At 38.5% G+C, this 21,316-nt stretch overlaps 3 protein-coding genes across 5 annotated transcripts; all 3 read right to left on the bottom strand.

The window, feature by feature from the left end:
- Nucleotides 1-247: 247 nt before the first annotated feature.
- LOC139632338 (extracellular calcium-sensing receptor-like) lies at nucleotides 248-5,614 on the bottom strand. Its single transcript, XM_071497233.1, has 9 exons — nucleotides 5,322-5,614; nucleotides 4,763-5,057; nucleotides 4,534-4,620; nucleotides 3,998-4,267; nucleotides 3,546-3,752; nucleotides 3,187-3,462; nucleotides 1,936-2,163; nucleotides 1,714-1,837; nucleotides 248-1,636 (listed from the first exon to the last, which is right to left on the bottom strand). The coding sequence occupies exons 1-9, from the start codon at nucleotides 5,549-5,551 to the stop codon at nucleotides 726-728; spliced, it is 2,628 nt and encodes an 875-aa protein (XP_071353334.1). The 5' UTR covers nucleotides 5,552-5,614; the 3' UTR covers nucleotides 248-725.
- Nucleotides 5,615-6,495: 881 nt separating this feature from the next.
- Nucleotides 6,496-11,708, bottom strand: LOC139631873 (extracellular calcium-sensing receptor-like). Its single transcript, XM_071496494.1, has 9 exons — nucleotides 11,272-11,708; nucleotides 10,714-11,008; nucleotides 10,485-10,571; nucleotides 9,949-10,218; nucleotides 9,379-9,585; nucleotides 9,020-9,295; nucleotides 8,297-8,524; nucleotides 8,075-8,198; nucleotides 6,496-7,997 (listed from the first exon to the last, which is right to left on the bottom strand). The coding sequence occupies exons 1-9, from the start codon at nucleotides 11,499-11,501 to the stop codon at nucleotides 7,087-7,089; spliced, it is 2,628 nt and encodes an 875-aa protein (XP_071352595.1). The 5' UTR covers nucleotides 11,502-11,708; the 3' UTR covers nucleotides 6,496-7,086.
- A 931-nt stretch (nucleotides 11,709-12,639) lies between these two features.
- Nucleotides 12,640-21,301, bottom strand: LOC139632151 (extracellular calcium-sensing receptor-like). Of its 3 annotated transcripts, XM_071496940.1 has the most exons (9): nucleotides 17,913-18,042; nucleotides 17,317-17,611; nucleotides 16,900-16,986; nucleotides 16,487-16,756; nucleotides 15,916-16,122; nucleotides 15,551-15,826; nucleotides 14,983-15,210; nucleotides 14,766-14,889; nucleotides 12,640-13,956 (listed from the first exon to the last, which is right to left on the bottom strand). In XM_071496940.1, the coding sequence occupies exons 1-9, from the start codon at nucleotides 18,020-18,022 to the stop codon at nucleotides 13,046-13,048; spliced, it is 2,508 nt and encodes an 835-aa protein (XP_071353041.1). In that variant the 5' UTR covers nucleotides 18,023-18,042; the 3' UTR covers nucleotides 12,640-13,045. The 3 variants fall into 3 exon arrangements, with proteins under 3 accessions (XP_071353041.1, XP_071353040.1, XP_071353039.1); XM_071496939.1 differs by lacking the exons at nucleotides 14,983-15,210; nucleotides 15,551-15,826 and adding an exon at nucleotides 21,019-21,301 and having other exon boundaries at nucleotides 17,317-17,597; nucleotides 17,913-17,955; XM_071496938.1 differs by lacking the exons at nucleotides 14,983-15,210; nucleotides 15,551-15,826 and having other exon boundaries at nucleotides 17,317-17,597; nucleotides 17,913-18,047.
- Nucleotides 21,302-21,316: the final 15 nt, after the last annotated feature.

The following is a 21,316-nucleotide window of genomic DNA, read 5'->3' on the forward strand; positions in this document are numbered from 1 at the left end:
AACAAATAAATCATTGAAATTGTATATATACATGAGTTGAGAGCCCTAAGTGCAAATCTGATACAGTTTGAATAATAAAAAAGATATTGTCCATTTTACACAATAAAACACATTCCTGCAGTTGACAACATGAAATATTATCCAGTTGTCATGCAGAACACTGCAACCTATCACAGAACAATAATTTCAACCCAATTTTACTCTTCATCTGTGTACTGGCAGTTCACATGAAAACTCAAATGCTGGTGGAAGGATATAAGTCTGGTGTTCTGTCACCCCAAGTTACTTAACTCATTCTTACATTAGAATCACTGAGTAATTTATGAATAAATTGGCTGTATCCATTGAAATTAAGGAATATTCATTCACTGTTACAACTGAGAGGTATAATTTATTCAGAGAATGTAACTTTAAGTTTAATCAGGAGAAAGGTTAACTTAGACCATGAAAAGTCACAAAGGCCATAATAGCATTTGAACAACAAGTACTTCTTACTTTAACTTTAACCAGGAAAAAATGGAGTAACTCATTGTGTATTCTACATATGTGATCCAAGTGGAAAGACATTTGATACAGAAATACATGTATTTGGCATAATTATTCTTATTCTTATTATATTATCACATAGCTTTGCTATCACTATTATCAAAATCAGAATTAACTACTATTTTTATATTGTATGGAGAAAATTGATTCATTCTATCTTGTTAAATTAATTACAGTTTCTATGGCTCAGTGCCTCGACCCATGATAGCTTTCTTTGTGTTTCTCTCTGGTCGAAGCAGGATTATATAACATTTGGGTCCAAACAGCGCCACCAAGAGACCAAAACTGGAGGCCAGAATAGCAAATACCTCCACTGCATCTGCATATTTGCCTGGTGAGCTGATATAAGCAGGAACAAAGGCCACCCACACAGCACAGAAGATCAGCATGCTGAAAGTGATGAGTTTAGCCTCATTAAAACTGTCAGGAAGATTCCTTGCCAGAAATGCAATGAGGAAACTAAGGATAGCCAGCAAACCAATATAGCCCAGTAACACTGCAAAACCAATTGTGGACCCAACTACACACTCATAAACTATCTTGTCATTGTGGTATTGAGTGTTTTTATGAGGCACTGGTGAAGCAGAGACAAGCCAGGCAGCACAGATTGCTGCTTGAACAGAAGTGAGAACCACAACTGTCCCTCTCTGCTGCACAGCACCAAACCACTTCAGACTGGCTTCACCTCCTGGCTTAGAGGCCTTGAACACAGCCAGAACCACCATGGTTTTGACCAGGATACATGAGACACAAAGAACAAAGCTGATCCCAAATGCTGCATGTCTCAGCTGGCACGTCCACAGTTTGGGTCGTCCAATGAACAGCAATGAGCAGAGGAAACATAGCTTAAGTGACAACAACAGCTGGAAACTGAGTTCTGAATTGTTGGCACGTACAATAGGTGTTTGGCGATGATAAATAAATATCCCGAGTACAACAGCACAAATAAATGTGCCCAGCAGGGAGGCGGTTGTTAAGCAGATTCCCAGAGGTTCATGGTAGGAGAGGAACTCTGTTTTCTTGGGAACACAGTGGTCACGCTGGGGGCTGGACCAGAAATCCTCTGGACAGCTGCTACACTCCATGGAGTCTGTGAAAAAAGGGAAAGTGTTACAATACATGCATGTACTCCATATCCAAAGTGCAATGTTTAAACTTAACACCCACCAGTCTTATTGCTGATCTTTCCCTCAGAACAAGGGATGCAGTCAAAACAGCACACAGGTTCCCCCTTTTTTCTGGCCATGCGTGTACCTGGTGGACAGCTCTCACTGCACACTGACCGGGGTGGCTGTACGGAGAAAAATATCTGTTATTTTACTCCTTTATACTTGTATAATGAGTTACCCACAGGCCATATGAAAAGGAGTCTAAAAAAGGACAAATAACCTCTTTGGATTCAAAGTTCCAGAAGATTCTATCTTCAACAAGTGTGAGTTCTTCACCTTTGAAGGCTGATTTCTTAACCTCACCCACATTCTGAACTTTAGTTCCTCCATCAGGGAGCCACAGCCAGTTCATGATATCATAGATTGGTAAGACATCACCGTTCTCGTCAAATGTCACATGATCACCAAATGATGTGGTGAAGGTCACCTTTTCCAAGTAATACACAAGCTATGAAAACCAGAATAAGAGATAGAGGAAAAAACCAAAGACGATAAATGAAATATATATATATACATATATATATATATATATATATGTATATATACCAAGCAACAACGAAAAATCATTTCAGCTATCTTTCTAGTATTTTACATTTGATACTCACATCGCTTTGAACTTGATCCTATACGGCAGAGGTGGACATAGCTTCGTTACTTAAGTCAAAGTATAGATATTCCTGGTCAAATATTACTCCAATACAAGTTCAGTCAAACCTTTACTTGAGTTAAAGTTAATACTGAAATACTTGCTTCTTAAAATACCTATTTTTTTATGTGAGCATATAGTTGTATTGTTCCACATTTATAGAATGACTGAGAAACAAGCTACTGAATGACTGATAGGCTGTAGTACCTGTAGAATAAAACGCTTGTAGAAATATGAATTTTTTTTGGTAGGCCATGAAGTTTGGTCGTGGTAAACACAGAAAACATTTAAAACGAAAGGAATCTTTTTAAATTTGTTTCTAAAATTACAATCATGGACTTCAGATAAGGCCGTGATGCTCTGATGAAGAATATTTTGCTCCGTCTTTATCCAAGTTCAAACTTGAGCTGTTCAAAACTGCAGCAGCTCAACATGACTGATAGTGTAGGTGTTGGTAGTGATTGTTTTTTCTTCTCTGATGAACACAGTGGTGGTCTATGGTCTATCACATTTTCAAATTAAAAGAAAATTAATTCAAGTGACTAAAAGCTCTGCTTCAAATGAATGAGTACTTCATAAAAATGTAGTGGAGTTAAAAGGCTGTAATTTGTCTTTGAAGTGTAGGAGACTAAAAGTCACGAGTTTCCAATGAAAATAATACTCAAGTTAAGTACAGATACTGGAAAAATATACTTAAGTACAGTACTCAAGTAAATGTACTTTATTACTGTCCACCCCTGCTATACACTAAGTGCTAACCCACAAGAAGTTCTGAAACACAGGATTTAGTCACATAAACAGGTGGTGTGTAAACTGATATCTCACCTGCCAGGGCTCCAGTCTTTGTAAATTTCCACAGCTGTTCCCACTGAAAGGCCCTCTCCCTGGCTCACACTGCAGCATGTCATCAAGGGCATATGCCAGGGCATACACTGCCTTATACACATTGTACTCTGGCCTGAGATTTAAAATGTCCAAGAACTCACTCTCCATATTCTCTAAATCTTCCTGTCCAGTGCATAACGCTCCTCCAGCTTCCACCCAGCCTTCTGGTGGTGGTGCAAATCTACACTGAAATGTATATTCCCAAAACTGATTTACCTGAAACATATTCAAAACTGTGTATTATAAACAGTTACAGTATATTATCCTCATGAAGTTCAATTTGAAGGTTGAACTCTCACCATATTATTTCCATAGCTATTATTGTGGTTTGGGTCAGGACGTATTTGTAACAGGAATTCCCTGAGCCCTGGTATTTCTCCTCGACGGATGGCAATTCCAAGAGTTCCACCCAGGTACGGCATGAGGTGGGGGGTCTGGAGCACAGCAGCTGAGGTCCAGGCTTCACTGGCCATCCACTGCAGGCCTGTCACATTCTGCCTCACCACCTGTACATTGTAAGTGTAAAAATTCATACTGCCATGCCATTAAAGAAGAATCTATTTTTTGAATTATACACAACACAGAAAGTGTTTTACTCCATTATGAGATCCATGCCTGTTCTTTACACAGTAGAATGAGCAAACACTTCAGTATAATTTGTACCAAATTTGAATCAAATTTTGACCAACAAAACACTACAGAAGTTGTATAATTATATTTAGCTGTAATTAAGTTGTATTTCAACCCCAACCTCCTTCATAAGATCAATCATGTGACTCTCATGTGCAAACACAATGACCACACGAGCTGTGGATTTCCTGATCACATCTACAATCCTCCTTAGTTCAGATGGGTTGTCACTCCAGGGCAAAATCTCTGTGTAGGCCAGGCAACCTCCACCAGATGGACCCAGGTCTGACTGGAAGGATCGGGCAGCATGGAGTCCATAATCATCATCACTGATTAGCAGACCTGCCCAAGTCCAGCCAAAGTGTTTTAGAATCTGAATCATAGCACGCACCTGAGAATACAGAGAGGAGGAATTCGTGCACAGGCTGGAATAATGTTTCACTGAAATCCAGTTAAATAGATTCCAGAATGGACCATGTTCAATTATGGCCTTTCAGTGTTTTTACCTGACACCACACAACTCCATCAATGACACAATTTTTTTTACTGGTGATACACAAAAGGAATATAGTTGTCATACAGTAATGTTTCTCCTGAAAGTGATTTAATGGCACATTATTTATTTTATGTATTTTCACTTTGCTGATAGATTTTTACCTGGAAAGCATCACTTGGGATCGTCCTAAAGAAGGATGGAAACTTTTTCCGGTCACTCAGGCAGGAACATGTGGCAAAATAACTCACCTGTGAAAAACACAGACTTTACATCCTAAAACCACTGAACGCCTTTGAGGTCAGTTACTCCATGTTTACAATCTCATAAAATTTGATATTAAATCACGATTATACAAAATAATGATTTTACGTAAGGTATAGAAAAACTTACCATTGGCACTCTGTACAAACCTAAGACAGTGGAGATTGCAATAGAACGTGTAGAGGAAGAATCACCCACAATCCCTATGACTGGAGGTGTTCCTATACAGGTCTCATGTAATGTAACTTGCTCCTCTTGACCACTGGCTAATGTCATTGCTGCACGGAATCCAATTCCAAGTTGGATGCAGTTATCATACAAACTGTATCCCAGAGTCACATTAGGTAGCAGGTTGGAGATTCTGTTGATCTCATCAACAGCAAAAGCCATGGTCTGGGCCTGTCTGAACCCTAGAACATCAAAACTAACACAGAAGATACCACTGTTTACTATTGAAACATACATGATAAAGTAACTGTGCAAATATAGACATGTTGTACAGCTACAGATTTTGTGAACAATAAGTGTTGAATAGCAATAACCACAATAATAATAGCCTACTTGAATGGAAAAATACATAAAAAACATTGCACAAAAAAGCAAATTAGTTAAAATGGCACAAGTATGTATTTATTTCACAGTGATATCAGATGATCACTTTCTGCTTTTTGCTGGTTTGCAGACTCACCCATGGCAGGTAGGCTGCTGTGGCTCTGAGGTAAAAGACAGTTCAGGATAGGTAGAAAAAAAGTGAATTTCAAACAGCCCACCTAGAACCACATCTCCAGCCTTGTGCATCCCATTTAGATGAAACTGTCCCTGTAACTGGCAGGAGGAGGAATAAACAGTGGAGGACACAGCACAAGAAAAGCAGGAATACAACAGCATGAGCAAGTTGGTGTCTAAAAATGTCCACATGACTTTCCCCTGGTTTACACCTTTTCTGAGTGCAGTCTTTAAGCTTTACACTGTGGTTCCCCCTTTTATTGACTTGCAGTATTGTTTGATCTTCAACACAACCCATCGGAAGAGGAAGTAGGGGTTGGGCCTAAAATGTATTTCATTTGGGACTGATTTGTACTGAGGTGGAATTATTGCACAGACTTTAACAATATCTGTCTAAGGCCATGTTGGCATCCTTTCCAACAAAAATCTTAATTTGTGGATGACTATGATGATGGGGTTTACAAAAATGTGCATCACAGTCAATATTATGTGTAAATTAGTTATATTTTTTTTATGTCATATAAAGTGGACTTCCATATGTCTGTTGAAAAAGTTGTGCACTGTTTCACCTTCTGGTAAAACATCTACTTGCTTTGTTAGAAAATACAAGTTTTCTTACAAATCGCTGTGCAGTTTAATACCTGAGCAGATATCAGAACAGTCACTTTGTAATGAGTACAGTCTCAGATTTGTGTGTATGACGAGTGAACCAAACTACATTTCGTAAATGCACAAAGCAACCTTGAATTTGTGAGAGTCACTATTTTGCAATTATATGATAAAGTAAAATGTCCACTAGATGGTAGCAGCAGCATCATTGAAATAATATAGCTTCCCATCTATTTTTCATGGCAAAGTGCTTGATTGAGGGTGTTTGTATCTGGCTGGCATCTACAATAACTTGGCAGATATTAGATATCATCAGTTCTGCAGAAAAACATATGCAAGACAAGTTATCCCATTAGACCTTGTTATCCCCCATCTTTCTCCCCCCACATTTCCTTTCAGAATTTTTACTTCAAAGGCACATGCCAGTAATTTTACACATCAAGTTCAGTTTGCAGATCACAGAAAGTATTACCCAGCGAGTAAAAGCAACTTTGCAATGTTTATTCTGTTGCCCTGGAACAAAACAATCAGTGAAATTTTAAAGCACTTCAGGTTCACAGTCAGCTGTCAGGTCTGATGCTTAAACACATAAGATATAATTCTATCAATGTTGCTTGCATTTTCTTTATATAGCAGGTAACATTGATAGTCAGGGATTGCTGCATCTTTAAAAGACAGTACTGCCATGATTTTGCTACTGTCCATCTTTTTTGAATTAGAGGGACATATAAAAACTGGTGAGTATATTTTTAAGCCAACATCAGCACCATGCAGGTCAAAAACAAATACTGATGAATGAAACCAAATAGTCTGCAAAATTTATTCAGAGAAAGCAATTTACAGTATAATCAGGCGGAAGGTTAACTTACACCTTGAAAATTTACAAGGGCCATAATAGCATTTGAAGATTAAGTGCTTTGGACTTTTATTGCATCATGGAAACTATCAAACAACTCATTGTGTTTAAGTATTCTTACACATATGATCCAAATTTATTTGGCATTAGCCATTCTTTCTCAGTTACATAATCCTGCTACTACTATTAACATTTTAGTGTGTATTTTTGTATTATATGAAGAAAATGTATTACTTCTGTTATACGAAATGAAATGCAATTTTTATGAATCAGCACCTCGACCCATGATAGCTTTCTTTGTGTTTCTCTCTGGTCTAAGCAGGATTATATAACATTTGGGTCCAAACAGTGCCACCAAGAGACCAAAACTGGAGGCCAGAATAGCAAATACCTCCACTGCATCTGCATATTTCCCAGGTGAACTGATATAAGCAGGGATAAAGGCCACCCACACAGCACAGAAGATCAGCATGCTGAAAGTGATGAGTTTGGCCTCATTAAAACTGTCAGGAAGATTCCTTGCCAGAAATGCAATGAGAAAACTGAGGATAGCCAGTAAACCAATATAGCCCAGTAACACTGCAAAACCAATTGTGGACCCAACTACGCACTCATAAACTATCTTATCATTGTGGTATTGAGTGTTTTTATGAGGCACTGGTGAAGCAGAGACAAGCCAGGCAGTACAGATTGCTGCTTGAATAGAAGTGAGAACCACAACTGTCCCTCTCTGCTGCACAGCACCAAACCACTTCAGACTGGCTTCACCTCCTGGCTTAGAGGCCTTGAACACAGCCAGAACCACCATAGTTTTGACAAGGATACATGAGACACAAAGAACAAAGCTGATGCCAAATGCTGCATGTCTCAGCTGGCACGTCCACAGTTTGGGTCGTCCAATGAACAGCAATGAGCAGAGGAAACATAGCTTAAGTGACAACAACAGCTGGAAACTGAGTTCTGAATTGTTGGCACGCACGATAGGTGTTTGGCGATGATAAATAAATATCCCGAGTACAACAGCACAAATAAATGTGCCCAGCAAGGAGGCGGTTGTCAAACAGATACCCAGAGGGTCATGGTAGGAGAGGAACTCTGTTTTCTTGGGAACACAGTGGTCACGCTGGGGGCTGGACCAGAAATCCTCTGGACAACTGGTGCACTCCATGGAGTCTATGAAAAAAGGGAAAGTGTTATAATACATGTGTATTCTATATATCCAAAGTGCAACGTTTAAACTTAACACCCACCAGTCTTATTGCTGATCTTTCCCTCAGAACAAGGGATGCAGTCAAAACAGCACACAGGTTCCCCCTTTTTTCTGGCCATGCGTGTACCTGGTGGACAGCTCTCACTACACACTGACCGGGGTGGCTGTACGGAGAAAAATATCTGTTATTTTACTCCTTTATACTTGTATAATGAGTTACCCACAGGCCATATGAAAAGGAGTCTAAAAAAGGACAAATAACCTCTTTGGATTCAAAGTTCCAGAAGATTTTATCTTCAACAAGTGTGAGTTCTTCACCTTTGAAGGCTGATTTCTTAACCTCACCCACATTCTGAACTTTAGTTCCTCCATCAGGGAGCCACAGCCAGTTCATGATATCATAGATTGGTAAGACATCACCATTCTCGTCAAATGTCACATGATCACCAAATGATGTGGTGAAGGTCACCTTTTCCAAGTAATACACAAGCTATGAAAACCAGAATAAGAGATAGAGGAAAAAACCAAAGACGATAAATGATAAATGTGTGTGTGTGTATGTATATATATATATATATATATATATATATATATATATATATATATATATATATTATAGATATAGATAGTTCAAAAGATTTTCCCTGCAGCTGCTGAGTGGTAGCAGTGACTTGTGTTACACACACAGTATATATATATATATATATATATATACTGTGTGTGTGTGTGTGTGTGTGTGTGTGTGTGTGTGTGTGTATATATACACCTAATAACAAGAGATTGCTCTCTCTAACCTGATAACACAAGTCACTGCTACCACTCAGCAGCTGCAGGGAAAATCTTTTGAACTATCTATCTAGCATTTTACAACTGATAATCCCACAGTTTTATACTCAGTTATGTACACTAAATGCTGCTCCACACAAAAGTAGTAGAACAATAGATTTCATCTCATGAACAGATGGAGTGTAAATTGATACCACACCTGCCAGGGCTCCAGTCTTTGTAAATTTCCACAGCTGTTCCCACTGAAAGGCCCTCTCCCTGGCTCACACTGCAGCATGTCATCAAGGGCATATGCCAGGGCATACACTGCCTTATAAACATTGTACTCTGGCCTGAGATTTAAAATGTCCAAGAACTCACTCTCCATATTCTCTAAATCTTCCTGTCCAGTGCATAATGCTCCTCCAGCTTCCACCCAGCCTTCTGGTGGTGGTGCAAATCTACACTGAAATGTGTATTCCCAAAACTGATTCACCTGAAATATGTTCAAAGCTGTGTATTATAAACAGTTACAGTATATTATCCTCATGAAGTTCAATTTGAAGGTTGAACTCTCACCACATTATTTCCATAGCTATTATTGTGGTTTAGGTCAGGACGTATTTGTAGCAGGAATTCCCTGAGCCCTGGTATTTCTCCTCGACGGATGGCAATTCCAAGAGTTCCACCCAGGTACGGCATGAGGTGGGGGGTCTGGAGCACAGCAGTGGATGTCCAGCCTTCACTGGCCATCCACTGCAGGCCTGTCACATTCTGCCTCACCACCTGTAAATTACATTATACCGGATACATGAATTCATTCTGCCATATCACTTTAGTAGTAACTAATTTTCTAAATATTACACAGTTTATATTTTCACTGTTTTAGTGACTCACATACAGGTGTAGTCTTTGTTTTACACAGTAGAATGAGCAATGAGATTGAGCATAACTCTTCTGAGTAAGCAAACTTACTTTAAAACCCTCCTAGCAACACCTATAACAAATCAAAGGTGTAACTTATTCAATTAAATCATGTTTTTTTTTTTTTACAGACTGACAATAATTTGCAAAATAAACCTTTCAGTTTGACAAAGAAAACATTATTCCATATGTTAAGTTATAATGAAATTGTATATCAGGCCAAACCTCCTTCATAAGATCAATCATGTGACTCTCATGTGCAAACACAATGACCACACGAGCTGTGGATTTCTTCATCACATCTACAATCCTCCTTAGTTCAGACGGGTTGTCACTCCAGGGCAAAACCTCTGTGTAGGCCAGGCAACCTCCACCAGATGGACCCAGGTCTGACTGGAAGGATCGGGCAGCATGGAGTCCATAATCATCATCACTGATTAGCAGACCTGCCCAAGTCCAGCCAAAATGTTTTAGAATCTGAATCATAGCACGCACCTGAGAATACAGAGAGGAGGGATTAGTGCACAGGCTGGAATAATGTTTTACTGAAATCCAGTTAAATAGATTCCAGAATGGACCATGTTCAATTATGGCCTTTCAGTGTTTTTACCTGACACCACACAACTCCATCAATGACACAATTTTTTTTACTGGTGATACACAAAAGGAATATAGTTGTCATACAGTAATGTTTCTCCTGAAAGTGATTTAATGGCACATTATTTATTTTATGTATTTTCACTTTGCTGATAGATTTTTACCTGGAAAGCATCACTTGGGATCGTCCTAAAGAAGGATGGAAACTTTTTCCGGTCACTCAGGCAGGAACATGTGGCAAAATAACTCACCTGTGAAAAACACAGACTTTACATCCTAAAACCACTGAACGCCTTTGAGGTCAGTTACTCCATGTTTACAATCTCATAAAATTTGATATTAAATCACGATTATACAAAATAATGATTTTACGTAAGGTATAGAAAAACTTACCAGAGGCACTCTGTACAAACCTAAGACAGTGGAGATTGCAATAGAACGTGTAGAGGAAGAATCACCCACAATCCCTATGACTGGAGGTGTTCCTATACAGGTCTCATGTAATGTAACTTGCTCCTCTTGACCACTGGCTAATGTCATTGCTGCACGGAATGCAATTCTTAGTTGGATGCAGTTATCATACAAACTGTATCCCAGAGTCACATTAGGTAGCAGGTTGGAGTTTCTGTTGATCTCATCAACAGCAAAAGCCATGGTCTGGGCCTGTCTGAACCCTAGAACATCAAAACTAACACAGAAGATACCACTGTTTACTATTGAAACATACATGATAAAGTAACTGTGCAAATATAGACATGTTGTACAGCTACAGATTTTGTGAACAATAAGTGTTGAATAGCAATAACCACAATAATAATAGCCTACTTGAATGGAAAAATGCATAAAAGACATTGCACAAAAAACAAATTAGTTAAAACGGCACAAGTATGTATTTATTTCACAGTGATATCAGATGATCACTTTCTGCTTTTTGCTGGTTTGCAGACTCACCCATGGCAGGTAGGCTGCTGTGGCTCTGAGGTAAAAGACAGTTCAGGATAGGTAGAAAAAAAGTGAATTTTAAACAGCCCACCTAGAACCACATCTCCAGCCTTGTGCATCCCATTTAGATGAAACTGTCCCTGTAACTGGCAAGAGGTGGAATAAACAGTGGAGGACACAGCACAAGAAAAGCAGGAATACAACAGCATGAGCAAGTTGGTGTCTAAAAATGTCCACATGACTTTCCCCTGGTTTACACCTTTTCTGAGTGCAGTCTTTAAGCTTTACACTGTGGTTCCCCCTTTTATTGACTTGCAGTATTGTTTGATCTTCAACACAACCCATCAGTGCAGAAGAGGAAGTAGGGGCAGGACCTAAAATGTATTTCATTTGGGACTGATTTGTACTGAGGTGGAATTATTGCACAGACTTTAACAACATCTGTCTAAGGCCATGTTGGCATCCTTTCCAACAAAAAAACTTAATTTGTGGATGACTATGATGATGGGGTTTACAAAAATGTGCATCCCAGTCATATTATGTGCAAATTAGTTATATTTTTTATGTCATATAAAGTGGACTTCCATATGTCTGTTAGGTTTCAGAAAAAAAGTTGTGCACTGTTTCACCTTCTGGTAAAACATCTACTTGCTTTGTTAGAAAATACAAGTTTTCTTACAAATCGCTGTGCAGTTTAATACCTGAGCAGATATCAGAACAGTCACTTTGTAATGAGTACAGTCTCAGATTTGTGTGTATGACAAGTGAACCAACCATATTTCGTAAATGCACAAAGCAACCTTGAATTTGTGAGTCACTATTTTGCAATTATATGATAAAGTAAAATGTCCACTAGATGGTAGCAGCAGCATCATTGAAATAATATAGCTTCCCATCTATTTTTCATGGCAAAGTGCTTGATTGAGGGTGTTTGTATCTGGCTGGCATCTACAATAACTTGGCAGATATTAGATATCATCAGTTCTGCAGAAAAACATATGCAAGACAAGTTATCCCATTAGACCTTGTTATCCCCCATCTTTCTCCCCCCCCATTTCCTTTCAGTATTTTTACTTCAAAGGCACATGCCAGTGATTTTACACATCCAATTCAGTTTACAGATCACAGAAAGTATTACCCAGCGAGTAAAAGCAACTTTGCAATGTTTATTCTGTTGCCCTGGAACAGAACAATCAGTGAAATTTTAAAGCACTTCAGGTTCACAGTCAGCTGTCAGGTCTGATGCTTAAACACATAAGATATAATTCTATCAATGATGCTTGCATTTTCTTTATATAGCAGGTAACATTGATAGTCAGGGATTGCTGCATCTTTAAAAGACAGTACTGCCATGATTTTGCTACTGTCCATCTTTTTTGAATTAGAGGGACATATAAAAACTTGTGAGTATATCTTAAGGTGAACATCAGCTCCATACAGGTCAAAAATAAATACTGATGAATGAAACCAAATAGTTTGTATAATTTATTCAGAGAAAGCAATTTACAGTATAATCAGGTGGAAGGTTAACTTACACCTTGAAAATTTACAAGGGCCATAATAGCATTTGAAGATTAAGTGCTTTGGACTTTTATTGCATCATGGAAACTATCAAACAACTCATTGTGTTTAAGTATTCTTACACATATGATCCAAATTTATTTGGCATTAGCCATTCTTTCTCAGTTACATAATCCTGCTACTACTATTAACATTTTGTGTGTATTTTTGTATTATATGAAGAAAATGTATTACTTCTGTTATACGAAATGAAATGCAATTTTTACGAATCAGCACCTCGACCCATGATAGCTTTCTTTGTGTTTCTCTCTGGTCTAAGCAGGATTATATAACATTTGGGTCCAAACAATGCCACCAAGAGACCAAAACTGGAGGCCAGAATAGCAAATACCTCCACTGCATCTGCATATTTGCCAGGTGAGCTGATATAAGCAGGGACAAAGGCCACCCACACAGCACAGAAGATCAGCATACTGAAAGTGATGAGTTTGGCCTCATTAAAACTGTCAGGAAGATTCCTTGCTAGAAATGCTAACATGAAGCTGAGGATAGCCAGTAAACCAATATAGCCCAATAATACTGCAAAACCAATTGTGGACCCAACTACACACTCATAAACTATCTTGTCATTGTGGTATTGAGTGTTTTTATAAGGCGCAGGCGAAGCAGAGACAAGCCAGGCAGTACAGATTGCTGCTTGAATAGAAGTGAGAACCACAACTGTCCCTCTCTGCTGCACAGCACCAAACCATTTCAGACTGGCTTCACCTCCTGGCTTAGAGGCCTTGAACACAGCCAGAACCACCATAGTTTTGACAAGGATGCATGAGACACAAAGAACAAAGCTGATCCCAAATGCTGCATGTCTCAGCTGGCACGTCCACAGTCTGGGACGGCCGATAAACAGTAGTGAACACAGGAAACATAATTTAAGTGAAAGCAATAGCTGGAAACTGAGTTCTGAATTATTGGCACGAACGATAGGTGTTTGGCGATGATAGATGAAGATGCCCAGGACAACAGCACACATAAATGCACCCAGCAGTGAGATGGCTGCCAAGCAGATTCCCAGAGGTTCATGGTAGGAGAGGAACTCTGTTTTCTTGGGAACACAGTGGTCACGCTGGGGGCTGGACCAGAAATCCTCTGGACAATTGGTGCACTCCATGGAGTCTATGAAAAAAGGGAAAGTGTTGTGATACATCAACCAGTCTCTTAGAAATTCCATTCATATACAACTAAACCGCAGCAGGAAGTTGAACATTAAGTGAAATTTAATGCTGACTGGATCATGTTTCTATTAATTATCAGTTATTAATAATTATAATTACTAATTCTTTTAGTTGACATATTTGACAAGTCACAAATATTGAACATATAGTGATGCCGAACATATCAGTAAAATGTTCACAGACAATGTTATATATTTGTTTACATCCAAAATATCAAATTTTGCAGTGTAGTATTCACAGCGTAACACCATTATGTTTAGGCACTCACAGAACTTGGTTAAAGTTATGGAAAGACTGTGGTCTGGTTTGTAAAGAAAAAGTTCACAGTGACTTCAGACACAACATCTTTATTAACATTAAGCCAAAAGTGTGATGTTTCCTTACCTTTAAATAAACTGCTTTTGTTGTATAAAGCACAGACAAGACAACGGATTCAAACTCTGGTCTCTGGTGTGACAGTCATGCTCTTCGCATGCCTGTCATCCACCGCAACCACCTCTGTGTGAATCCACTGCCATTAGTAAGTGCAGCACTTCATTTATTCACTCAAAAGGAAAAATAAATAAATTAATAGAATAAAAAAAAACAACATGCGTTTGAACATAAACCAGCCAGCAATTATGGTTCCTACAAAAGATACTTGCTGTTACAGTTTAGTTGTATATAAACGTAAGATATAGAAAACAAGGTGAGGTCCATAATATATGATACTGTGTTTCCAAACCACAATGTTTAAAACTGAACACCCACCAGTCTTATTGCTGATCTTTCCCTCAGAACAAGGGATGCAGTCAAAACAGCACACAGGTTCCCCCTTCTTCCTGGCCATGCGGGTCCCTGGAGGACAGCTCTCACTACACACTGACCGGGGTGGCTGTAGGGAGAAAAATAAATATCTGTTATTCTACACTCCTTTATACTGGTATAATGAGTTATCCATGGGCCAAAAATAGTAGTCAGAAATAACCTCTTTGGATTCAAAGTTCCAGAAGATTTTATCTTCAACAAGTGTGAGTTCTTCACCTTTGAAAGCTGATTTCTTAACCTCACCCACATTCTGAACTTTAGTTCCTCCATCAGGGAGCCACTGCCAGTTCATGATATCATAGATTGGTAAGACATCACCGTTCTCGTCAAACAACACTTGATCACCAAATGATGTGGTGAAGTTGACCTTTTCCAAGTAATACACAAGCTATGGAAATCAGAATGAGGTATAGAGGAAAAACCAGAGAGGATAAGTAAAAAACTATTCTATCATCATTGACCATGGTAAACACAGCAGGATCTAATATTCAGTAATCAAACTACATACTACACTTAGTAACAAGAGATTGTTGTCTCTAACCTGTTCACACTAGTCACTGCTATCACCCAGCAGCAGGGAAAATCCTTTCAACTATATATCTAGCATTTTGCAATTGATAATCCCATAACTTTGTACATAATCCTGTACACTAAGTGCTAATCTACAAGAAGTACTAAAAAAGAGGATTAAGTCACATAAACAGGTGGAGTGTAAATTGATACCACACCTGCCAGGGCTCCAGACTTTGTAAATTACCACAGCTGTTCCCGCTGAAAGGCCCTCTCCCTGGCTCACACTGCAGCATATCATCAAGGGCATATGCCAGGGCATACACTGCCTTATACACATTGTACTCTGACCTGAGATTTAAAATGTCCAAGAACTCAGTCTCCACACTCTCTAGATCTTCCTGTCCAGTGCATAATGCTCCTCCTGCTTCCACCCAGCCTTCTGGTGGTGGTGCAAATCTACACTGAAATGTGTATTCCCAAAACTGATTTACCTGAAACATAGTCAAATCTGTGAATTATAAACAATGACAATATATTATGCTTGTAAATACAAGATCAGAATGCAAGGTTGAACTCTCACCACATTATTTCCATAGCTGTTGTTATGGTTTAGGTCAGGACGTATTTGTAACAGGAATTCCCTGAGCCCTGGTATTTCTCCTCGACGGATGGCAATTCCCAGAGTTCCACCCAGGTACGGCATGAGGTGGGGGGTCTGGAGCACAGCAGCTGAGGTCCAGGCTTCACTGGCCATCCACTGCAGGCCTGTCACATTCTGCCTCACCACCTGTACATTGCAAATGTAAAAATTCATACTATCATGCCATTAAAGAAGAATCTATTTTTTTTTAATTATACCCAACACAGTCAGTGTTTTACTCAATCATGAGATCCATGCCTGTTTTTTACACAGTCGAATGAGCAAACACTTTGGTATAATTTGTAAGAGTGAGTAGAACAGTAATTTGTAAGAGAGAGTAAGTGGTCTCACTTTAAAACCCTAGCAACACCTTTAACAAATCAGAGTTGTTACTATTTGATGTTTAGGCCAAATATTGTTGTAAATTAATGAATCAAATTTCGACTGATAAAAGACTACAAAAGTTGTATGATCATATTTTGCTGTAATTAAGTTGTATTTCAACCCCAACCTCCTTCATAAGATCAATCATGTGACTCTCATGTGCAAACACAATGACCACACGAGCTGTGGATTTCCTGATCACATCCACAATCCTCCTTAATTCAGACGGGTTGTCACCCCAGGGCAAAATCTCTGTATAGGCCAGGCAACCTCCACCAGATGGACCCAGGTCAGATTGGAAGGATCGGGCAGCATGGAGTCCATAATCATCATCACTGATCAGCAGACCTGCCCAAGTCCAGCCAAAGCGTTTTAGGATCTGAATCATAGCACGCACCTGAGAATACAGAGAGGAGGGATTAGTGCACAGGCTGGAATAATTGTATCCTGAAAATCCTGCTTAACAGGTTCTTCCTGACTTTTTTTTTTCTTTAATTGCATATTCTTTATTTGATGTATTTTCTCTTTGCTAATTTTCACCTGGAAAGCATCACTTGGGATCGTCCTAAAGAAGGATGGAAACTTTTGCCGGTCACTCAGGCAGGAACATGTGGCAAAATAACTCACCTGTGAAGAACACAGACTTTACATCCTTGAACAATTCAACCCCTTTACCGGCTCTTTCAAATTACATAATAATAAAAATAAAAAACAACATCAACAATAACAACAACAACAACAACAACAACAACAACAACAACAACAACAACAACAATAATAATAATAATAATAATAATAATAATAATAATAATAATAATAATAATAATAAATTGTCTAGCACCTTTTGAAAAAAAAACAACAAAACAATATAAACAAAGAACCAGACCTTAAGATATAGATAAGAAATAATAATTTAAATCAAAAACAATTAATAGATGGTAAGGCAGAAAAACTTACCAGAGGCACTCTGTACAAACCTAAAACTGTGGAGATTGCAATAGAACGTGTAGAGGAAGAATCACCCACAATCCCAAGGACTGGAGGTGTTCCTACACAGGTCTTATGAATTATTACTTGCTCCTCTTGACCACTGGCTAATGTCATTGCTGCACGGAATCCAATGCCTAGTTGGAGGCAGTTATCATACAAACTGTATCCCAGAGTCACATTAGGTAGCAGGTTGGAGTTTCTGTTGATCTCATCAACAGCAAAAGCCATGGTCTGGGCCTGTCTGAGCCCTAGAACATCAAAACTAACACATAAGATACCACTGTTTACTATTGAAAAATATTATACATAATTCATTATCTGTGAGAATATATACATGTTGCACAACTATAGATTTTGTAAACAATTAAAAAGTGTTGAATAGCAACAATCATAGTAATCCTTCAATGAAAAAACTAAAAGGAGAAAAAAAAGCATTACATTTAAAATGGCATAAATACAAAACACAATTCTTTCACAGTATTATCAGATTATCAAATATACACTCTAATAATGCAATTGATTTTCCCCAGTTTCTCTTTTTGCTGGTTCCCTGACAGACTCACCCATGGCAGGTAGGCTGTTGTGGCTCTGCGGTAAAAGACAGTTCTGGATAGGTAGAAAAAAAGTGGATTTGAAACAGCCCACCTAGAACCACATCTCCCGACTTGTGCATCCCATTTAGATGAAACTGTCCCTGTAACTGGCAAGAGGAGGAATAAACAGTGGAGGACACAGCACAAGAAAAGCAGGAATACAACAGCATGAGCAAGTTGGAGTCTAAAAATGTCCACATGACTTTTCTCTGGTCGCTTTTCTTTACATTTTATTGTTATGTCACCCCCTTTTATTGACTTGTTGTATTGTTTAATCTTGCACACCACCCATCAGGGCAGAAGAAGAAGTAGGGGCAGGGCCTAACATGAATTTCATTTGAGACTGTCCAAGGCCATGTTAGCTATGTTCTTTAGCATGACAGTCAGATTATGTCTGTATCGGGTGTCCTGAAAGTCATTTTAAACTGACTCATGGATATACTGTATATTAAGTTATAAGACAGTTAACTAAGTGTTTTCTGATCTGCTCTGCAATTCAAAACTTGAGTGTACTTGTGTACCAAATTAAACTCTGTTTAGTTTTCAATGTTATAAATTTGCCATTTAGAGTATTTTTCAACTATGTATCTGTATGTTAACACACACACATATAGTCACATACAAGTAGTGAAGAACAACATATTAACTGTATATGATTACAGATGAGCATGTGAAGGAGCTTTCATCACTTATTTACATTGCAGCATTAATAGTGAGTGTATGCACATACTTTTCCAGGCAGGAGGATCTTACCTCTATCCCCCCTCACCTGAAATGTAGCAGAATATTGTTAAAGCTATAAAGGGTGATAGATGTTGCAATGATTAAACGTGTATGTAGTTTTCTGTAAATTGTTCTGTGAATACTTTGATTTTCTTGTTTTAATGTGAGATCTAAAACTTAATTGTGTTTAGATTATGTTCTACAGTAAATTCCAACAATGTAAAACTGGAATTAACATTAACAAGTTCAACTATATAACCCAGTCCCCCCGAGGTTTATTGATTTTCTTTTCAGGTTAGATGTTCATAATTTCCCATGCATTATGCTACAAAATTAAGTATAAGCTGTTGCTGCTGTTACTATTTGTCATATCTGATGAGTGCAGCCTGAGTGAATACCTGCAGCAGTAAAAGAGTTTCTGCATTTGGTTATGTTGTGGTAATTGCAGCACGTTTGCATTTTTGGTTGAGTTGTTTGTACAGCGTGCTTGTCTATTTGATTGTGTTATGAGCAGCTTCTCTAAACAGACAGTACACTGATCTGAATCTACTACAGGTAATACACTGACTAAATACTCACACAGCCCCATGTCAAATAACTATCACTGAAATGCCTACCAATGTTTCATCAACAGTGTTAAATGTACTTTTCAATCTAAAACTAAACTAAAGAGAACTAAAAGCAAGCAAGAACCACTGTCAGCAGCCAATAATAGGTCATCAGTAACCTTAACAAGAGCTGTCTTGGTATTATGGCCCACTCAAAAACCAGACCGGAAAAAGATAAAAAAAATATTAACTGAGATAAAATACTTTTTCAAAAAGCTTAGATACTTAGATAGAAAAATAAATTTGGAGATTGATCTGTAATTAAAACTTCTAAAAATAACACTACTAATGGTGGGAAATACATCCTAGAGCAGTTTAGTGGGGATGAAATCTAACAAGCAGGAGGATGAGTTTATGTAGAAGACGGTATTTTCTAACACTGAAAGTGAAATGGGCTTGAACTGGGTAAAAGAGGCAGAAATCTCTGTGGATACTTCAGCCAAAAAAAAAAAACCTCCTGAACATCTAACTCATAAATGATCAAAGAAGATAGTTTGAAGGCTGCAACAGTCAAGCTTTATAAATGAGTAACATAAGATGGCTGTTCCTTCTTGACTCTAAGGAGGTCCAACCAAGATTCCAAGAGAGCAATATTTGTCATTTGTAATAAAGCATAGTGCACTATGATACACACAGTTTAACTGTTGGAGCGTTGATGGGGCAGCAAGACAGTTTATGCATATAGTTTGTGGGATGTCCGTCCATCTGTCCCATTCTCGTAGATGTGAAATTTCAGTAACACCTTGACAGAATCTTCAAATTTGGCACAAATGTTAACTAGGACTGAAAGATGAACTGAAGAGATTTTGGTGGTCAAAGGTCAAGGTCATGGTGACCTTACAAAACATGATTTTGGCCTTGTGAACATGATATCTCGAGAACTCCTCAAGGGAATCCTGTGAAATTTGGGACAAATGTTCACTTGGACTCAAAGATGAACTGATTAGACTATAATGGTCAAAGGCAGGGCTGGGCGATTAATCTTATTTCATTTTCGATAACGCTTTTGGCTTTCAACAATTATGAAAACAAGATAATTGAGATAAAACGATTATTGTGCCACAGGGCATGAGACTAACGTTGTCCTGTTGTCCCAGGGATGTTCAGGATGATCAGAGATCTGAGCCAGGACACCCCTGGGATGAAAAGACGTATGTGTAGCCTACAATTTATCATTTACTTATTTAGCAAATGACAAACTGAACTGAATGCTGAGCTGAAGTGTGAGACCTGAAATAATCCAGTGCACAACTCATAACACTGGTCCATCACAGCTAGGTAGCAGGACCTCGCAAATATGTTGTGATGGTTAAAAAAAACAAAGTGAACACCAAGAGGTCTTCAAACCCTGAGTCTGAGGTAAGTGATGGACAGATTTTAATGGATGTATTTTTTAGTAGCCCTTGAATAGGCTGCTTGGTAGTGTTACTTCTTAGCAAACTTTACAGGCTGTGTGTGTGTCTTTATTGGCTAAAGCATACATTTAGAAAATTTTAATATATCCTTGTGGTCCTTTTGTTATCATTGTAAACATAGCTCATATGTTAGCAGTAATGATCCCAGTTATATCCACAGGCATCATGGTTAATCCATGAAATTAATGTATAATGCACCTCTGGCAGCATTACAAACTAATAGCGTGATCTCTTCTCATTTTAAGCTTGGCTCTCTCCTCTATTATTCTGCCTAGCAGTAGAACCTTATCTATCTTATCTGAGGACATGGAGGATCATTTTTGAACTTACATGTCATTTTGTTCTCTGGCAGGAGCAGTTGAGTCTACTTTGTTTCCTGTGGTGTGTCTTTTGAAGTTCCCATATGTGAAATATTTAATAAGAAAGTTTTGGCAGGATAGAAAACAACAGGTTACAAGAGTAATCCAGTTCTCTGAGAATTAGACTGTCTCTCCACCTCCAGATGGCTCTGAAATGCATCCCAAACAAAGTTAGCTGAAGAGGCCATGCATGCATGGTGCTTACATGGCTGTGTGTCTCCTGTCAGGGTGTAGCTACCACAGGTGATGTGTATTACAGACAATCAGCA

Source organism: Trachinotus anak, unplaced genomic scaffold (genome assembly GCF_046630095.1).
Source record: "Trachinotus anak isolate AG129_WGS33_773 ecotype Australia unplaced genomic scaffold, CSIRO_AGI_Tana_v1 ptg000014l, whole genome shotgun sequence".
In the NCBI taxonomy this organism is placed as follows: domain Eukaryota; kingdom Metazoa; phylum Chordata; class Actinopteri; order Carangiformes; family Carangidae; genus Trachinotus; species Trachinotus anak.